This window comes from Ambystoma mexicanum, chromosome 2q (genome assembly GCF_040938575.1).
Source record: "Ambystoma mexicanum isolate Mex_15411 chromosome 2q, UKY_AmexF1_1, whole genome shotgun sequence".
In the NCBI taxonomy this organism is placed as follows: Eukaryota; Metazoa; Chordata; class Amphibia; order Caudata; family Ambystomatidae; genus Ambystoma; species Ambystoma mexicanum.
This window is the reverse complement of record NC_090924.1, coordinates 765687227-765708041: the sequence shown is the minus strand read 5'-3', so window position 1 is coordinate 765708041 and position 20815 is coordinate 765687227. Positions and strand designations below refer to the sequence as shown.

At 44.0% G+C, this 20815-nt stretch overlaps 1 protein-coding gene across 5 annotated transcripts in view; it reads left to right on the top strand.

The window, feature by feature from the left end:
* The window catches only part of DIP2C (disco interacting protein 2 homolog C), a 2321522-nt gene that overhangs the window by 1894486 nt on the left and 406221 nt on the right, over nucleotides 1-20815 (top strand). For 3 of the 5 annotated variants that reach the window (XM_069647998.1, XM_069647996.1, XM_069647995.1), the window contains 2 exons: nucleotides 8159-8306; nucleotides 9007-9128. In XM_069647998.1, the coding sequence (XP_069504099.1) occupies nucleotides 8159-8306; nucleotides 9007-9128 (270 nt within the window). The remainder of the gene's footprint in view (nucleotides 1-8158; nucleotides 8307-9006; nucleotides 9129-20815) is intronic. The other 2 variants (XM_069647999.1, XM_069647997.1) reach the window with 1 other exon arrangement.

The window sequence follows — 20815 nt, the reverse complement described above, 5'->3', positions numbered from 1 at the left end:
AGCGGATGACAGGATCTGGGCTTGCTAACAGGTAATAGTAACTAATGGTGGTGTTCTTCTTCTTGCAGGTGTCAGCCCGGAATGCTGAGGGAGATCCGACAAACCGTGGTGAACGTCACGCTGCGAGAGCAGAACAACGCCAAGCGTGTTCTCCAGCTTGGGCGTGGCTTATATAGCCTGCAGGTATCCCAGGTGCCTTCAGGCCAGACCACACCCTAAATGCTAGACTGCATGGTTCCGTTCTGGAACTGAACCATGTGGGGGCATCCATGTTGTGACACTGCCATTGTGAGCTGCAGCTCTCCCTTCTGCCATATGGGCTGACTCCAAGTGAGTCTTGGAGGACATGATTGGGCCCTTGGGGCCATGAAGGGACGCCGTGGTGCGGCCCAGGGGCCCCGACTGCCAGGGCCAGGGGCAGTGGTCATGACATCCGTCAATGACGGCTACTGCACTGTCGCGTCGATGACCACGACAAAGTCAACAGTGAAATTGTCATTGAGGCTTACACTGCCTCCCCGGCCCATGACTATGACCGCCTCCACCACAACTACCCAGTCTGTGAAGGCCCCAGACGCTTCTTCTTTCCCAAAGGAGGCAGGAAGATCAAGTAGACTGTTGCGACCGACAGATTTTCTCCCCAGGCCTGTGGTGGGTTTAAGGGAGGTAGCAAGGGATCCTGTCATGGCGGTCTACACAAGCTCAGACGAAGAGTCCTTCAGGAAGACTGCTGCTCAGACCAGGGAGGGTGAAGAGACCCCCCCCCTTGTGGAGCAGGACCGGGCATCAGTCCCAGCAAGGCGCACTAGCCCTCCATCAGTGCCAGTAAGGCACACTAGCCCTCCATCAGTGCCAGTAAGGCGCACTAGCCCTCCATCAGTGCCAGCCCCGCTGGTCCCTCAACAGGGCCCTAGATGCATGTCCCTGGATATTCTGACTGCGCTAGACACTTTGGTCTCAGAAATAAAGCAGCGGATCCTGCCCCCGGTGGGGAACACGCCCAGGCACAGCCCTCCAAGACCATGGCAAAGAAAGCACCCTCCAACGATGAGGTGGCCAACGCCACCCCTCACTCCAGCTGTACCTGTAGTGGATCCACTCTATATGGACACTGGAACGGACACGGATACAGGCACCACAGAGACAGTCGAGTTTGATGACTTTGTGCCACCTGACGGTGAACCGTTAGGTGCCCATGACCACCCAATCCCCAAGGCATCGCCTCCTGATGAGGTGTGTTCATTCCACTCTGTGCTTTCAAGGGCATTTACCCTCTTCAACTTAGTGCCCAAGGAAAAGGAGGGATTACTTTACCACAGACGCTGTTAGGGAGAATTCTAATTCTATGGATAATTTCCCTCACCTAGTAAGTCCCCCAGCAGCTTTGCTGGATTTCTGCAGTTTATTTTTTCCACTTGGTAAGAGTGTGAACCTTTTTCCCACTCTTACATGTGTTTTGCATGTGTATTTCTACTGTGTATGTGATCTTGGGCTCTGGAGCACACCACGCCATGAGTCCCACTTTTTGTGTGTTACACAGCACCTTCAGTGCAGTGACACAGGGTTGTCTGTTAGACTTCCCACTAACTCCATTTTTCTGGGGCTGACTACTGTCCCCCAGAAACATGTAAAGTTGCCATTAACTTTATATAGTCACTTTAAAACTACAGACCCAGTACACCCCATCTTACATGGAGTATTGGAAAGGGTGATTTCCTACCCCTTTTTGTCTGTACCTCTCTGAGCTTTGTTTTGCTCTTTTAACATTTAGACTTGGCTGGTGGTAGTGTTATCTACTCTAACTTTTCTACTGTGATTATATCATATAAACGTGGTACTGTTCCAGGCTATTGTGGTAGCCTCGAACATAAACCCGCTTGCCCAAATACTTTTTATTTCGGCTCCGGTCGGGTTTAATCGCCATTTCTTTTTGTTTAAGTCCTTCTTGTGTTTTACTTTACCAAACCAGGTTTGCCTTCTTTGTTCACCGTCTTTTGGCGGGCTTCTTCTAAGAAGCCCTCCTCTTGGCGCCTGGGTGTCTAGGTGGGCTGAATGTGAGGGAGGGGTGTAGTCACCCTCTGCACAGGGTATCCTTGGAAACCCAAGTAGCACTTTGGCATGATTGGCTGAGGTGGTTGTCCGGGCTGGACAGCCCCCCTGCTGTATGATTGACAGCCAGGCTGTATGAATGGGGGATTTTCGCATAAAAGGCAGGACTCTTGGGTTCAAGTCAGAGTTGCCACTGGAACTGCAAGGAACCGAAGAGAAGCGCAGAAGAAGATGGCTGCTGCAACCCCGAGTCCCGGTGAAGTCCTGCTGCAGTCCTGAGCTATCTACCCTTCAACGACAAGAGAAGATCCAGTCCGGAGTCTTCTTCCCTTGAGCCTGGTGGGATCAACCAGCTCATCTTCCACAGGCAGAGGGTCCTCTTCTTGGTCAAAATTGCTGCACCGTGCTCTAGTTGTCCGGATAGCCATCTGAAGAGCCTCTCCTGTTTTAAAGGAGCACACCTTTTATTCACTGTCGCTGCTGCTGGCCTCATCCCTGCGTAGTGCAGCTCACTCCAGACGTTGTCCTTCTTGTCCCCATGACTGAAGCTCCAGGAACTGTGAGTCTGCAGGAAACTACCAGGAACAACTGCCGTGGCACCAGCTTCTTCAACGAGTAAGGTACGGTGTCCAGCTTCGAGGAACTAGGGTGAACCCTTTTCTCCTCACCCAAGGCTTGCCCTTGTCTTCCTTCCCTCTTATAACTTTTGCTTCCTATGTTGACAATATCCAAGTACTCCTGGCAACTCTGAATCTTGAACTGTCTGACTGTGTGATCCTCGACAACAGGAACCCGGTTCCACTTGACATTGGCACAGGCCTATTGCCTTTTATTTTCCTGTCAGCAAGTGTTCTCTGATTCTGTCTGCCTTGACAAAAGTATTGCCTATGATTTTTGCCCTCAACTCTCTTTTGTTAACTCAGGTGCTAAGTGTGTTTTTACCCTGGTAACATTTCTTTCTGCGTAACTTTAGTAAGACCGAACTGTCATTACTCTCAAAAAGCGATCGCATATGTATTCCCCGTAACATTTTATGTTTCACAACACTGGACCGTTTAATCATAAGGTACTTACTTTGAGTTGTCATGCACAAAGAGAATTGGTTGTGTAGTGTATTTTTCGTGTGGTTTTAAGTTAAATAGAAGTGAAGTGTGTTACCAATAGATGGTTTAGAAATAAATGTACTTTTACTTTTCAACCAAAAACCTTGAGTCAGTGTTTGCTTGAGTCATAGTAATTGTGGTCCTGTGTATAATTTCTACTACTGCTCATTTGCTCTTGAGATAAATCTGGCTACTCCGCTACTGCTACCACTTTAACAGTGTAGTACAGGCTTGTACCAAATGTGAACTTGTATTACCACTTGTAGTCTTAATTGTGTGTAGTGGTCCCTAAGGGCACTGCACAGGATTTTACTTAACAGGCGTGCATCAGCCAGGAAGACTGTAACGTCCATTCCTCTGTTGTTTGAGGTTTGGGATGAAGGCCTGGCTCTCATAAAGACCCCAAGCTCTACACCAGCAATACGGGACAAGCTTGAGAAGAAATACAGGATGCCTAACTCAGCCCCTGATCGCAGCCATCCCCGGACTCTGTAGTGTCAGCCACCGCCAGTAAGCAGTCAGCAAACCTGTCCTCCAAATCCATGGTTCCCCCTGACCAGGAGGGGAAAAAGCAGTAAGCAATGGGCAAGCGTATCATCTATACCACTGCCTCAACAGTGAAGGCTGCCAAAGCCCTAGCCATCCTGGCCCATTATCACAGGGAGTTGTGGTTCAAGCTGCGCCCAATCCTGGATTTCATGCTTGATGACAAAAAGACTGAGGCTTTAGCCCAGTTTCAGGAATGCGAGGTGGTCTCAGACCACGCCATCACGTGACGGTGGATGCTGCGGACTCAGGTTTTCGCCAAATGGGAAATGGAGTGGCACTCAGACAGCAGGGCTGGCTGAAGGCCACTCATTTTAGACCAGACGTCCAAGCCAAGGTGGTGGATATGCCCTTCGATGAAGATAATCTCTTCGGCAAGGTGGTGGAGGAAGGCAGGCTACAAAGTCAGACACTGAGATCACTGGAAACCTTGCAACAGCATCAGTCTTCGTCCTTTTGATCCTCTAGAGGTGAAGTTCAACAGATCCTCTAAGGGCTATGCATCCACCTTGTGCGGTCAACCCTCCTGCTCCACATCCCAAGAGACATGCAGGGGCCAGTCGCAGGCCTTCGGCGGAGGAGCATTGCGCTGACATCCGCAAAACAGGATGCAAACAACCAAACAAGACTGGCCGACACAGGGCCCAGACCCCCACTTCCATACCCCTGTGGGGGGCCGTCTAACGCACTTCGTCAATGAGGGGAAGAACATCACCGCCAACAAATGGGTGCTGGACATACTTCGGGGACACGTCATGGAATTCGAGCACAGGTGCCCTCGCATTTCCCCTTTGGCAAGAAAGGAGCTACACATAGCCCGGCTGCTCCAAGAAGTGCAGGCAAAGGTGGTGGAGGAAATGTTGCAAGCTATAAAGATAGACACTGAGATCACTGGAGACCCTTGCAACAGCATCAGTCTTCGTCCTTTTGATCCTCTAGATCAAAGACATACTTCGGGGACACGTCATGGAATTTGAACACAGGTGCCCTCGCATTTCCCCTTTGGAAAGAAAGAAGCTACACATAGCCCAGCTGCTCCGAGAAGTGCAGGCCAAGTTAAGAAAAGGGGCAATTGAACCCGTGCCTCCAAGGCTCTGGAGTGTACTCCAGATACTTTCTGGTCCGGAAGAAGTCAGAGGGGTGGCGTCTGATGTTGGACTTGCAACGCCTCAACCAATACCTGAAGTCCCTAAAATTTAAGATGGTCACTTTGCAGCAAGTACTCGGCCAGCTGGAGGATAGGGATTTCCTGGTGACGTTGGACCTAGAGGATGCCTACTTCCTCATCCCCATACATACAAAGTATTGAAAATTCTTGAACTTTGTGGTTCTGGGATGTCACCATCAGTTCAAGGTTCTGTCCTTTGGCCTCAAACGTCTCCAAGGGTGTTCACAAAGTGCCTGGCCCCGGTGGCAGCACACCTGCGTCTCAAGGGTATACACGAATATCCGTACCTGGATGACTGGCTCATCTGGTCCCTCTCCCAGGCCCTGGCGGTTCAGCATACCAAGGAGACCATATGCCTTCTGACGGAACTCAGATTCTCCATCAACTTTCCGAAGTGTTGCACAGTGCCATCGCAGAACGCTCTGTTCCTGGGTGCCCGCCTGAAAACAGTGGCATCTCTGGCATTTCCTTCAGTGTAGAGGGTGGCAGCTATCTTGCGGAAGATGCATCGTCTAACTTTGGCTCAGTCCATGATGGTGCTCACCATCATGGACTGACAGGATTGCCCTCAACCAAGACTTAAGACAAGCTGTTCAGTGGTGGGGAGTGCACCAGCACCTTATGCAGGGGGGCCCGTTTCCGGTTCCCCCATTTCAGGCTACGGTCACCACGAACACGTCTCTGGACTGATGGGGAGCCTACACCGGACAATCCCACGCCAGAGGCCTCTGGCTTCTGGAGAAGGATCTGCACATCAATGTGCTGGAGCTACGGGACGTGTTTTGGGACCTCAAGTCTTTCCTACCTCTTCTGCGAGGACGGGTGGAGAGAATTTTCGGGGACAACACCACCACCATGTTCTACATCTGGAAGGAAGGGGCGGGGGGGGCTGTCGCCAGCTCACTCCAAGCACTGTGGCACTGGGCCTTTCTTCAGGACATGTTTCTCATCCCATTTCATCTGGTGGGCATCAAGAACACCATTATGGACTCCCTCAGCAGGGAGTTGTGGTCCTGCCACGAGTGGGAAGTGGGAACTCCAGCTGGCACAGACGGCACGTCTATTCAGCATGTGGGACCAACCCCAGATCGACTTCTTTGCGACAGCAGCAAACTCGAAGTGCCAGACTTTCACCAGCAGGTTTCCCCAGCCAGGGTGCCTGGGAGATGCATTTCCGTTCACATGGGACAACCTCGTATGTACGTGGTCCCTCCAATTCCTCTGCTGCTTCGGGTGATCAACTCTCTCAAACGCTGTCGCAACAAGATTATACTAATCGCCCTGGCATGGCCGTGCCTGATCTGGTACCTGCAACTGCTCTGCATGGCGGTGGCACCAGCAATCCGGCTGCCTGCTCTTCCCGATCTCGTCTTCAGAGAAGATGGAAGGATACTAGACCACAACCCAGTGTCCCTGAAACTGACAGGTTTGTTCCTGCAGCCCTAGATTTCGGACATTGACATTCTTCTAGAATGCAGTAAGGTCCAGGCCAAAGCTAGAGCTTCCTCTACAATATCATTTTATGGAAACAAATGGAAAGGCTTCACTTTGTTGAGCAGGGCGCAAAAGGTCACACTTATCCGCGTCACAGCCCCTCAGTTACTGCTGTACCTGTTACCTTTAGCCAAAGCAGGATTGGCCTACGCCTCCATCAAGGTGCATCTGGCAGCCATATCGCGGTACACACAGTCCCGGGCAGGCCATCACTGTGGTCTTACAGGCTTGTCATGGAGTTTCTGAACGGCCTCTTCAGGACTTTTCCAACAGTGAAGGCTCCTGCCCCGGCTTGGAAACTCAATATCTTTCTTACTAAACTCATGGGGCCTCCATTCGAACTGTTGCATCGAGCTCTGCTGAGATTTCTCTCCTGGAAGACCCCATTCCTGGTGGCCATCACCTCGGCAAACACCATACTTGTCTTTTGATGCTGCAAGGGTGGTGTTTCGGAGCCACCCTACCTTTATGCCAAAGGTTCCATCTGAATTCCACCTCAACAAACCTTTGGTGCTTCCAGCCTTCTTCCCGAATCCTTCTCCGGCCGCTGAAAGGTTGCTGCATACGCTGGATGTTGCATGTGCCTTGGAAGTTTTATGTGCCTGCACAAGGGATTTTCAGAAAACATCACAACTCTTTGTTAAATTTGGACCTGTGAATCACGGGAAGGCCCTGTCGAAGGCTTCCATACCCAGGTGGCTCTCCGGCTGCATCATGCACTGTCATCGTCTGGCCAACAGACCTCTTCTAGGCCGGCCGAGAGCCCATTCCAAAAGAGCCATCGCAGCAACAACAACGATTCTCTCTCGTGTTTCTCTGCTGGACATTTGCAGAGCTGCTACTTGGAGGTCTTCGCACACCTTCACAAAATTCTACTGTCGACGGGGAGTCCAGAGTCAGCCAGGCAGTGCTACGCAACCTCTTTGTTTGAGGTGAGTCTGTTGCAGGGGTAAGTGGTTGTACTTCTGTTGAGACTTGCCACCTCCTGTGGTTGTATATATGTACTGCTGTGTAATCTTATTCATGAGCATGTGAATCCATGCCAGACCCCATGCTGGTGAAGGAACGAGTATACCTGTAACTGTTTCCCAGCACAGGTCTGCCATGGATTCACACGCATAACTTCCCTCCTCCCCTGCTGTGGCTCTTCTAGGTTCATGCCATCACTTCAGATGCTTTCAAATCTGAGGATGGCCAGTGGGGTGGGGCTTAGGGAGGTGTCGTCATTGGGTGGGTGCAATATGACCCAGTCTCCAGTGATTGGTTAATGGAAGGAAGGCAGTTTTAAAGCAGGACTGCTTTCTTTTTTTACTGAGGATTCAGGGAATATTCATGAACATGTGAATCCATGCCAGAGCCCATGCTGGAGAACAACAGTTACAGGTAAGTAACTTGTTCCTTGTGTCATGTATGAATAGAGCAATAAGAGGGAGAGATTGTCCAGGAGTTTCACAAAAATAATAATGTGCCTTTACATCATGCAGCAGACTACGTCAAAGCTAATCACACTCTAGGGGGAAGCTCTGATCTTTAGAATCATTGCCATATGTGCAGAACAAATACTGTTAGTGACAGATCCAAGCAGCAATTACTGTTAGGAAGGCAGAATTTGAGTGCCAAGAAATATATTCAAAAGTGTTAGTGAATTAATGTTTTTGTAATCGGATTATATTTTCATGGGGCTGCAAAATTCTAAGGTCCCAATCCAATAATAGAGATTTTTTTGTAAGGAGTCATGTTTTTGTGCCATATGATTTCAGTGTCAAGCCGTTTGAAATGCAATGTAATTAAGGCACAGTTTTTTTGTGTGTTCGATGTGCAGGGAACAATAGCAAACTCTCTGACCTGTGTCCAACTACATAAGCGAGCTGAAAAGATTGCAGTGATGTTGATGGAAAGGGGGCATTTGCAAGACGGAGATCATGTTGCTTTGGTGTACCCACCAGGTAAGGAACATGGCTGTGGCTAGGTCACAATGGGTAGCTACATCCTTAGACTCCATGACTGTCTCTTACAGTTCTTAATGACATGTGTTATGCTTTTTCATTGCTTTGGTGGTTGTTTCGTCGTGACGGTTAACTGGAAATGCTTGTTATTTGTGCTACTGTTAGCATACAATCTGTGGTTCGTGTGACAGAACCAAAATGACTATGTGATGAGGTATTTAATTAAATATGGTGTGGCGATAGGCAGAGGAGTCCCATGTATCCGTAAGAAATGATAGGCAGCTTTCCCCAATGACTGGTGTACTAGAGTGTATTTAAATATAAACCAATGTCAGACTCTGTTTTATACTTTTTTCAATTTTAACTTGCACATCACAGTAACAAATATAGTGGCTTAAAGCGGCATTGATTTAATCATTGCTAAATGGATGACCGATAAATTGTGTAATTCTGTTCAGGCAGATAATTATCATCTTTGATATTGTATTGCTAAAATAGCAACCAAGATTGAAGTCGTCGTTAAAGCTGAACACATTCTGACAGCTTAATATCTAAAACGGGCCAATTTCATGGATTTGAAGCATACTTGATCACTTAACCTTCCCCTAATTTACTTCTGCGTACTGCTTGTGACACATGTCGCTGATTCAACGCCCTTGTGGTTTGCAAGTGAGCCTTTCTCTTCTTGCCCCTAATGCAGGAATAGACTTGATCGCCGCATTTTATGGTTGCCTATATGCAGGCTGTGTACCAATCACTGTCCGACCGCCACATCCGCAGAACATTGCTACAACGTTGCCCACAGTAAAGATGATCGTGGAGGTGAGTATGTGCAGACTGAAACCACAAAAGGTGATGAACTATGCGTATGACTTGTTAAATAAGTGTAGCTATGTTTCATTTGCTGTCTAGATGCATTTATCTAGGAAAGCTGAAAGTCAGCTCAACCTTGCCCATATGTACATGTGCATCCACGATTGCAGATGGATGGGGCACAGCTGAGCTATTTTTCTTGCTTACTTTATCTCTCAAGGTAAGCAGAGTTTATCTGATAGTTTCAGAATATGTCTCCCACGTATTCCCTGCATCCTAATGCCTTTTAGCCATCTCGCAGGTTAAACTTTCGCAATCTAATCACGTCATGTATTAATACGTCATGTATTAATATAGCCCCTATAGCGGACCAAACGTTGGGAAAGGTTCATTAACGGAATGGATAATGACCCCTCCTGAGGTCTGTGACGCTTTGAGCACACAGTAGCAGTACAGGTTTTCAAGTTGTGGCGGTGTTCTAAAACATGCAACTTAAATATTGAGCAAGGTACACAAAATATGTTAATTAAGCTTGGTCCTACCTTGTAATATTGAAAAAAAACTGTTGTCGTTTAAGGTAAGCAATTTAATTGTACACTTGGTTGCGTTGTTACAGTTTTATCATGAGCTTGCATTAGGTGCAAAGTTAAATGAACACTTTTACTTTACAAAAGTGAATGCATTATTTCGTGCTTTTGCTTTTCCACTTAGTTGTGCTGAATTGGTGGAGTGTCTTTTTGAAAGAAATGTTGCTGGGGAATGGCATTGCTGTTTCTTCAATGGAAACACGTACACTTTGGTTTTCTGGCTGTTTATGAAGTCAACATTTTTGGAATGCAGTCAATACTAGTAGTTATTGACTGAATTCTGAACATTCTGATTGGTTGCGAGGAGGTCAATAATATCTTCCAAGTGCTTATATTTGTTTATTGATTCTGTACATTGAAGAAGTCAACTCTTCAAAAATGGTGTACACAGGAAAATCGCACATGCTGGTAATGTTTATTCCCTAAACACCGCAATGTCCTAAAATAAGTGCACCTTTTTCCCTATTCCTTTGAGACAAACAATTGCTGGACGTTATTAATCAGTCGGTTGCTATTGTGTTGTACAAACCAAATCACCTTATGCACATGCATACATTTAGAATATTTATTTATTTATTTATTTATTTATTTATTTTTTTTTGTTTTGGCTTAAGCCTTTACAAAAGGAAAAACAATACAAAACAATTTACATTAAATACAAAAAAAAGACAAAACTTGTGTTAAAATTTCTTACTGTCCACCAACCCTGCCAAATTTTTCTAGTCCTATAAATTCCATGCTTAGGTACATTTATCCTTTGGATCGTTGTGTTAGATTGTCAGACCACTTTCTATTAGCACCTGGGATGCTGCAAACGTAAGTGCAGCATTTTTCCCTGAGATAATTCTGTCCCAGAGGAAGTCTGTAAGTATGTCTTCCTCCCTCCGTACCAGACCTCTGAAGAATCTTAGTCGCAGAGGCCAAGTGCCTTCACAATCCATCAGGATATGCTTTAACGTTTGTTTGGCAGGGTTTGAGCAGATTGAGCACAATTTTATTGCCATCTGTCCTTGGTTACGTTTTACCAGAACAGCCCCACAGTGGACGAGGTTCAATCTCATTCTGAGGAAGTCTGAACGCAATTTTCTATTTGGAGATTTCAGTAGATAGCATGAGAGAGAGCCAAGTTTCTTTTCTCCCTTCAAAAATATGTTTCGAGTTGGGTCCTCTCTTACTTTCTCCACTGTTTCGATCCAGTCCCGTTCTTCTAGTCTGCATTTTGCTTTAAGTGGATTTAGAGCCAGAGTTTCTTCATTTAGATTTAGTTTCTTTAGTATTTCCAACGTTTTCCTTTCCAGCGTAATGAGAATAGTGGATTTTTTCAATAGTGTTTCGTGTTTGAGGTCTCCATACAACGTCGAGTCCTTGCTTAATGTTATTTCCCTGAACAGTGAAATGAGCTTCCAGTCGGCCATACAGTTTAGAGATTTTAGGCCTAGTTCAAATCTTAGGCTTTTTAAGGACGCACAATTTGGGAGACCCAAAACTCTTTTCCAGAGGCGACCCTCATAGCTGTCCCAGTTTATGAACCAAAGATCCGGTGTGTTCATTATACATAGCAGGGCTCAACTCGAGGGTACACGTGGAGGGACAGAGGCCATCCACTTTATTCAGAGGGTGGACAAACACTATTAGAAGAAAATATTCTCTCGGTTGTGTGTATGTGTTGATTTTATGGAAGGCACATGACATTCGTCCTGTGCATTTTGGGTGTTTACCCAAAGCCAGTTTAATGTAATGTGCATATTTCACCTTGATATGATAATTTCTGGTGACGTCACATCTCATTAGTTTGTTGATGAGTCCCCCCACTTTAAGTTTTAGGACTTGACCCCTGATACATAGCGTATTACACCCTGCAAATGTCTGGCTGTGTCATGATGCACAACGCAGCCCCATAGCATCAGGGCAGCCATGAACCATTGCCTGATTCCTTTCTTCTTGAACACAGACTGATGGTTCCAATTTTCGTACTCCAGTGTGGTCCCTTTCTTCTCCAGCCACATCAGTTTTGTTCATTGACACATCTGATGAATTGATGTCTATACGACAAATATTGCGTTTATTTCTTTATGGTAATGATTTACTATTTATATAGCTCTTTCACAACCTCTGTATTCCTTCTCAGGATTGGTAGTCTCCATAGGTTTGTCGGCAGCCCCTGTGTTCCTTTTCAGGATTACTAGTCTTGCAGATGTTTTGACAGTATGGATTCACAATCACTACTCCAAAGCCTCTCTTGGCTTTGTCAGGATTCATAAATACTTCTCAGATCTTTCACCTGACAATTCGCTTCAAATGGGTGCACACAAAAATGTACAGTCTCTTCTCCTACCCCTTTATCAGGATTCAGAAATGCTTCAGTGCCACAACCTGGAAATTGCAGTTTCCTCCATGGCTCCATAGGTTCACATTGGTGTGGTTTTACGCCTGCTGTTGAATTGGTAGGATATTTCTCTCCAATTATGTAGGCTTCTGATTGGTCTTGTCCCTCTTCCCTTTATTCTTGGCAGTTATCTCATCACACAATGTGTTTACTAAGCACATAAATACCATGGAGGCTATTTGGAATATGTTGTTGTAGTTCTCTTTATTACTCACCTCGTTCTCCCACATTGGCTTTCTGCCAGAATCTTCTTACCTGGGGTGAGGCTGTCAGTCAAACACGCATAGCTACAATAGGATCACTGCATCTCACCTTAATCATCTCCGCACCCCAGGATCCCTCACTCACCATTCCATTGCACAGCAGTGTCCACCCGCTTCTGCATGTGCCCATGATGCAAACTTGAGTAAGTCTCAGGGAGTTTTGTTTCAAGCATTATTGTCATAACATCTAGTTTTCCTACGACCCATGACCCCTGGACACCATCCTTTACTTACTGTCCCTTTGGCGGCAAATATGCCTGTATAAAGCGTTTCCTCAAGTGATTCATTCCATGCTCCAGACAGTTTAGTATTCCCACTGGTGAATTTCTTGTTGTTAGATGGCCATTTTATTTGAAAGCCCCAGGTAAGTGCCGTGGGACAGTGTAATTAGGGAATAAAATCCACTAGCAAAGACTACATTTTGTGGCACTCTTGCGTGTGAAAACTGCAAAGAGGGACACCAGAAACAGCCCAGGACCTGCTCCAACCTTTTTCATAATCGCGTGGTGAAACAAAAGCTGGTCTTGAGAATCTGGTGCACACGACACAAACACATTTCTACTATGGAACCTCACACCCTCCAAGCCTTAGTGGTAAGAAGCACTGCTTATAATTTCTAAAACTGCCGAAGACATCTTTGCTCCAGCTATTATTTTATGTCTAATCAGTCACTTGCTTAAGGTTCTACCACCTGCCTAAAATCATACTTGGGTACTTGCTTTAAATTTTGGTGTACTCTTCTTTCGTTGTCCTTTTTCGTATTGTTGTGTTATAAAGCCCTGTCTTGTTAGTATACAGCAGAATATTGGTCGAATAGCCAGACAGCAGAAACAATATAACATTGTGTCCTGTACAATATTTGGTCCTCGGTGCTTTAATCTAACACAAGAAGAGATCCACAGCAGAGTACATAATCCCATTGGCCCATTCTTAATATGAGGCACATGAAGAAAACATAAGTTATTACAATTAATCTTCCACTATTCCAGTATTCAGAATATTGACAACCATAGACAGCCATATTAAAACCTCCGACTTTGCAATTGCATCCTGCAGCAAATGGTTGGCTTTTCGCTGCATGCCAATACATTATCAAAATAATTTGTTGGTTTGGAAATTCATTGTAATGCGATTTTCACGGTGCAAATGTGTGATGTTGAAAAATAACAATACTTTAGGAACCCTTGGTAACTCTGTTTCGCGCAAATTGAAAAATACGAAGAGCGGCAGACACTAGCGTCCGCACTCTACTCTAGTGAACGCAGTGACTGTGCTGCCTGCTTACCCTTTACAGAGTGCTTGGGGATAATCATTTGTGACTGCCAACTGAAAACTTTACAATTGCAATTGCACATGTTCTTTTTGCTTGTGACTGTCTATGGCATTCAGGGAAAGTAATCGGGTTGCAGATATTCATCTGCAAAGACGTAATCATTGCTGTGAGATGTTTCAATTAATGTTTTGGGCACAATTTGGGCATGCTTCAATCAGTCCAGTTCCTGCAGAAATTCAGAGCTTTACAATTTCTTGTCAACTGATACGCAGTAGTTTGTGCCCACAATTCTTACCTCTTCCAATTTGAAATTATTATTTGCAAATAAAAATTCCTATTCAGCCTACACAATTCAGTCCATGGAACTTGCACCCTGGCAAATGCAGACATTCTGGCAATATGCAAATGTGTAGATCTGTTTACATACCCCATCATGCCACATTTAATTCTAAATCTCATTGCTTTTGATTTTAGCAGATGTCGCAATTAAGAAGCAGTGAGTCGGTGCAACTTGCCCTAGATCACACAGATGTTCAAGTGAGGAAGCTTGGATTAGAACCCATTACACAGCAGTGGCTGTGTAGTTATGGTTAAGTTGCTGTTTCCATAGGAAGAGCACTTTTTGGGCGGCCTATAACTCCGCTCCCCTGGGACGTATCCTCACCAAACTTTGCAAAAAAAGTATATGGGCCACTATTTTTGCGTTTGGTGCAGGGGGGGAAAACTTATAGGGGCGGTCCCAAAACGTCTTTTTTTCCCCATAGACTGAATGGGAGAAAAACTTTGCGCACGCCTACAGGGCAAACCGCTGGACGGATTTTTACCAAATTTGCGGCAGGGGCTTGATCGCAAAAGAGTGCTTTTGTAAATTTGGTGACAATCCGTGCAGTAGTTTCCTTTAAAACGACCAAAAAGTAGGTCTAAAAAAATGTGTATCTATGGTCGCTCCGCAGTCACACTTCCCTGTTCGCTCCGCGGACAAGATACCGATTGGCTAAGGGGCTGGCGTCATGACCGCGGATACGCGACGTCTCCACCAATTGGCTGCAGTGATCCGTGTTCTGCGTCAGATTGTTTGGATGCGCCCGACATCTTGGATCCGCCAACAGTGCAGCGGCGACCAGCGGCAAAATGCTATTTCAGAAACTGTTTTGTTGTTTCAGAGTTCTTGGGGAGGTTCAGATAGTAAGAGATGGGTGGAAAACTGTATTTGTTCAGGCGGTAAGTTTTAATGATGTATTCCCTATGCCCGCCTTGTCCGGGATGATTGTAAGTACAGAAAATGAGGGGTCTCATAAGGGTAGTACTTCAGTCTGTGCTGTGCGCAGGCAACTTGAAACTGTTCTAAGGACACGCGTGGTGTTAACGAACATTGAAATTGAGTACATGCTCCAATTAAATTATTTTTTTCTATTGGTGTGCTATTGATTTATACGCCACCATGGGTGTGAGATGCTGCAGTGGTTGTGGCCAGGGCCTAGAGTCTTGGATGCATGGCCGCAGGCCATACTTCCAAGACTCTAGGCCCTGGCCACAACCACCGCATCATATCACAGCAATGGATACACCTGTAGTATTGCTTATCGATCAGATGGTTGTGGGGAGTGTGTAGAGTCTTGGGTGCATGGCCAACTCCAAAGGCCATGCACCCAAGAACAAAGTTATAAGCACTGGAGTTATACGCCACATCACACCCATACATTGCAATATCTATAGACATACAGCTAAGATTCTAGCCTCTGGGCACAACCACTGCAGCATATCACAGCTATAGATACACCCGTAGTATCCCACATCACTCAGGTGGTTGTGGGGAGGGCCTGCAGTCTTGGGTGCCGAAGGCCATGCACCCAACAGCACATTTATACATAATGTAGTTACAAGCCACAATGGGTGTGATATGGTGTGGTAGTTGTGGCCAGGACGTAGAGTCTTTGGTGCATGGCTGAAAGCCATGCACCCAAGAACAAAGTTATAAGCACTGGAGTTATAAGCCCATGTGGTTTTCATATACTGCATACCCATACATTGAAAAATCTATGGCCTTATACCCAAGACTGTAGCCTGTGGCCACAACTACTGCAGCATATTACAGGTATAGGTACACCCGTAGTATCAAACATCATTCAGGTGGTTGTGGGGAAGGCCATGCTCCCAAACCCAACTTTATACGTAGTGAAGTTAGAAGCCACAATGGGTGGGATATGCTGTGGTGGTTCTGGCCAGGACTGAGAGTCTTGCACCAAAGGCCATGCACCCAAGACTGAAGTCATAAGCAGTGAGGTTATAAGTGAACATGGGTGTGTTGTGGTACGGTGGTTGTGTGCATGACCTAGCTTCTTAGGTGCATGGCTGCAGACCATGCACCCAAGGGTAAACTTATAAGTAGTGAAATTACAAGCACCATGGTTTTGATATGCTGCGATGGTTGTGGGTAGGACCTATAGTCTTGGTTGCTTGGCCGCAGGGTGTAGGTGGTAGGTTATACATCCAAGACGCTCGGCCCAGCCTACAGCCACTGCACCATATTACTGCCATAGATTAGACGTGTAGATTTAAATATGTATGACATGAGTGTAATTATACTTACTGTTTACTTTGTTGAGAATCCATATATTTCTTACATGACTTTAGTACTTGGCGGAAATATCCTTTTTTAATTTCTGTGATAAAAGAAAAGAGCATGTTAGTGTTTGTATTTTATGAAGACTTATTACATTGTACAATAGACATTTTAGCTTTTTTTTTTACCCTCATATTTAGTTTGCAAACCAGTGTACTGTGCTTTTTGCTCAGTTTCTGTGTTTGTATTTCAAATCCTTGGGTCTGGAGGGAAAAGAATCCTTGTCGGATTAAAAAAACCCTTTCTTTGCTATGCTACAAACTATTTCTTTGTTTTCTTTGAGTGTTTCCTTGTTCTTTATGATTAATGTTATGTCTGTTGCCTTGTTGCAGATTTTTTAAAACAGTTAGATACCTGTTGGCGTATTCTAACTGTTTTTTATAGTCTTTTACTTGAATTTTTGGTAATGTTAAAGTACACATTAGTTATTAAATTTTGGCTTTAAGAAGATTAAATACACATTTGTAAGATTAGCTGGCAATCTCTGCTTTAGAGTAATGGTGCCATCATTACAATCGAACTATCCACATTTCTTTTTAATGTATGCAGTGTAGTGACCTGCATTGGTTGTAGCTCCTGCGTGGTAGATTATACCTATTGTTGTAAAGATTTTCTTTCCAAGTGACACTTGACCGTGTGTGAATCCAGTCAGCTTGCAGTTGTTTTTGGTACCATCTGCATTATAACGCAGAAGCATAAGTATTATGTAGTTACTATGCGTTTGTATCAGTAAGGTGGAGCTATTATCTGAATTGCACATAGTTCATAATCTGGCATGGTTTGCATTCTGTACAAGTTGCTGAAATGGAATGGATTCACAATTAGGTATGGATACATACACAACTCGCTCATTTGGGAATTCTTCCTGTATCACATTGTTGCAGAGAGTGCATGTATGTTTCCACATGTATGAAATGTGGAAGATATCATTTATAGGTATGTTTTTGTTTTCCAGTACTTGTAGCAAGTACATTAGAAATTCTTGTGGATCTTCTTGTGAGTTTATAGTGAATCTCACCATTCCAGCACAGTAGTCCATTTCCTGTCTTATTCCATGAACACTGTACGTGTTGTCAGGATTGTTTGTTGCGTTTCTCTGAAGGACTAACATTTGCAAACACAATTGGTCTGTACTGTGTAAGTAAATATTGTTAACAATTGGTAGCAATTGAAATAGAATGTTCATTGCTACATTTGCAAGCAATTTACACCAGTTTCATTTGAAAATGTGCATGGACCACCTAGTTCTGCCTCTGAGTCCTTTTTTCTGAGTTTCTGTTCCTTCTTTGAAGAAGTACCTGATTTACTTTCCCTAATATGTTCTTCTTTGCTTGTGGTAATTGATGAAGTTTTAGCTTCTTTTGTTTTCTTTGAAGGATTTGCCGTCAGATTCTGTTGCATTTCTGTTTGAATTAGTTTCTTTTTACCATGTTTTACTTTTTCTAGAACAGGATATGGTTTCAGATGGGGGTGTACAGTGAACGCAGTCTATTGTCTTCTAAAATGCAAGGAATATCAGCGTTCAGTTTACTTGCATCAAAGTTGATTAGAAATAGACCATCAAGTGTACATAAGCGTGATAGTGCCACGTAGCTCATGCCTTCTTTAAAGATTGTGTTTCCTATATCTATCAATGCTTTGTCTAGGGTAAGACCTTGGGATTTATGAATGGTGACTGCATATGCAAGAGTTAGAGAAAATTGTCCTCTACGTACATACATGTCTTTGAAGAGAAGGAATCGAGCAGTTGAGCGCCCTATAGTTTTCACTTCTGAAAGTTTCTCAAAGCGAATATTGACAAACTGAATGTTGTTGTCACGTGGGTATGTTTGAAAGCCAACAACTGTATTCAGTGCCCCATTAACTAGCCCTTGCTCCACATCAAGGTTACGCTTAAGCATTCATCTACAATTTAAGGATAATTTTAATATTTTTTCCAACCCAGCTGTGTTGGAGATTGAATTTTCTAAGGTATTTAGTCTTGTTGTGGCTTGCACATGGGTAGTGTCATACCATGTATGTCTAGTTTGTCTGTGGCACAAATTTCCATTATTGGTTGCATTTCTTTTTTTAACATTGTTTCATTGGATTTGAAACCGCTTGCTAGAGTTGGCATTAAGGCCATACAATTGACATTTGTGTGCGCTAATTATTCCATAACATCAGTAGCGCATGCTTTATCGCCATAAAGTGCATGAATGTGCCGGTCTTTCAAAATTGCTTGTGCTTCCTGAGATAGTACACCAACTCTAATACTTTTTAAAATGTTGCCGTAAGTGAAATCTGCAGATTGTTGCATGTTTTCTGTTAATTCTCTTTACTGGAAATGTTGCCAAAGGTTGACATTTCCTATGCTGCCAACAGTTTTATGGCAGAGTTTGTGTCCTAAGGTTTTAAAAATAGATTCACCTTTCACTGGTGTCAATTGTAGAAGATCTCCGAAAACGATAATGTGTTTCCCTGCAAAGAGTTCTTCGTAGTTTGTTTTAAGTACTTCTTGCAGTCTGAGGTGAATAAAAGCCAACATTAGGTTGGAGACCATGCTCACTTCATCTATTAGTAGCATTTTCATTTGTTTTAATACTCTGCGTAGTTCCATTGCAGCTTCTGCAGAAAAATTGTAATAGTCTAATTTGTTTTGGTGTTCTACTGGAAGGAGTAGTAATCGGTGTAAAGTGACACCGCCTATGTTGTAGGCAGCTAAGCCTGTGGGGGCAGTTACAACAGCTGACAGTTTGTTGTTTGTCAATTGTTGAAGGAACTTGCTGATGATTTTGATTAAGAATGTTTTTCCTGAACCAGCTTCACCAGTGACGTACAGCAGTATAGGTTTGTAATTTTGGCAGGTACATTCTTTATTTTCGTGTTGTACACCATGTGCAATTTGTTTTGTTACTTCTTCAAAAATGGTGTGCTGATCTTTAAGTTTTGCTTGCTGTACAGTTAAGTCTTCCATATCTTCTTGATAGTGACACATGGTGTTTTCCACTTCTGTCATAGCTAATCTAATTCTGCCTCATTTCCTATTAGTGGCTGTCCTAGTGGTTCTTGGCTTCCTGTTATAGAAGGTTGACTACTGTCGGAAGTGTCCTTATCTAGTTGGGCCTGAAGTTCTTCTTCGTGTTGCTGTTCATTGTGTAACATTGTTTTGTACTGCGTAAAGTGCACATCGGTGATAGCGCTTTCATTTGCTTTGAAAGTATCTTCATAGCAGTCATAGTTATCTAGTATCTCTTCCTCTTTTCTTTTCTCCATGGTTTAAAAGGTTGTAGCAAAGACATGTAATATAGTTCTTTCTGTTGAGGAGTTTTCAATGACAATTTGACATGATTAATTAAGCTTCGTTTGGTAAGTTTCACTAAGCTGCCTTCACAATCTGTCACTCTATATCTACCTTTGCTTTCATCGGGTTTTATATTATTTTTGTATGCAAAGTTTTGAGCTATGTGGTATAGACACATGCTTTCAAAAGTGCTACTCCTGTTCGGATAGTATGTGTCCAGTAAATTGTTTTTTAAAATGTCCTGGCTGTTGGGATCATTTCTGGCAATTGTTTCTATGTCCTCATATGATTTTAGAACTCTTTTTCTAGATTTAGCAGGACCATGACTTAGCCATACTATGTTGTCTGATTTTCCATACAAAGCAGTACCGGTTAAACGATCTGCCGCTTCATAGGCGCCACATTCTCTATGAGAGAACATTTTTATGCCTAGGCTGTACAATTTCTGAGATAGTGTTTTGTCTGATAAGTCATTCCAGAGGTCTTGAAGCTCTGTTTTTTTCTCCTTTTGTTAAGTAGGCTGTAACATATAGTGCAACTGCAGTGGAATTGTCTGCAATGTACTGCACATCTATGTTTGCATTCCATAAGAGGGCAATGATTGCATTGTAATCATTGATATATTTTGATTCTTCTGTACTTTTTTTGTAATACATGTTCTTAGGAGATTTACCTTTAACACTATGTCGAACTGAAAACATGAAGTTGTTCACTTCACCTGTTTCTGTAACTGGTCTAGGGAAACCAAAGCTGCATTTGGTGTAGTATTTCCCTTTGCTTTTGTATTTTCAACAACAATATTTGCCACATTTGTGTCTTTGAAATTGTAAAATCTGTCCATGCAAGTCACCACTATGTGTCCGTTGTGAAGGGATTTCACAAGTGACATATTTTTGGATGAACTGCAAAACAGCGGCATCACTGTCGTGACCAAATTTAGGTGCACCTTTGATCCATAAAAGCATGTGAATATGTGCTGCTCCTCCTGCTTGGTATTCTTTTCTCCAAAAGAAGTGTTGCACTTCTGCGAGGGGAGGAACAGTTTTATTGCAAATAAAGTGCAGCATAGCAATGAAACTATGATGGAATTATCTTGACACATTAACCGGATCTAGAGAGCAAAGTTCTCCAGGTGTTAATATATTTATGTTGGTTTTGTTGTTGTTTGATATGCGTAGGAACTGATGTAAATCTTCCTATGCATATTCTGCACAACTTAATGTAACAAACCAAGTCGGTGGTCCAAGGTTTCTGATAATACAACGTACGTCTCTGTGCCGT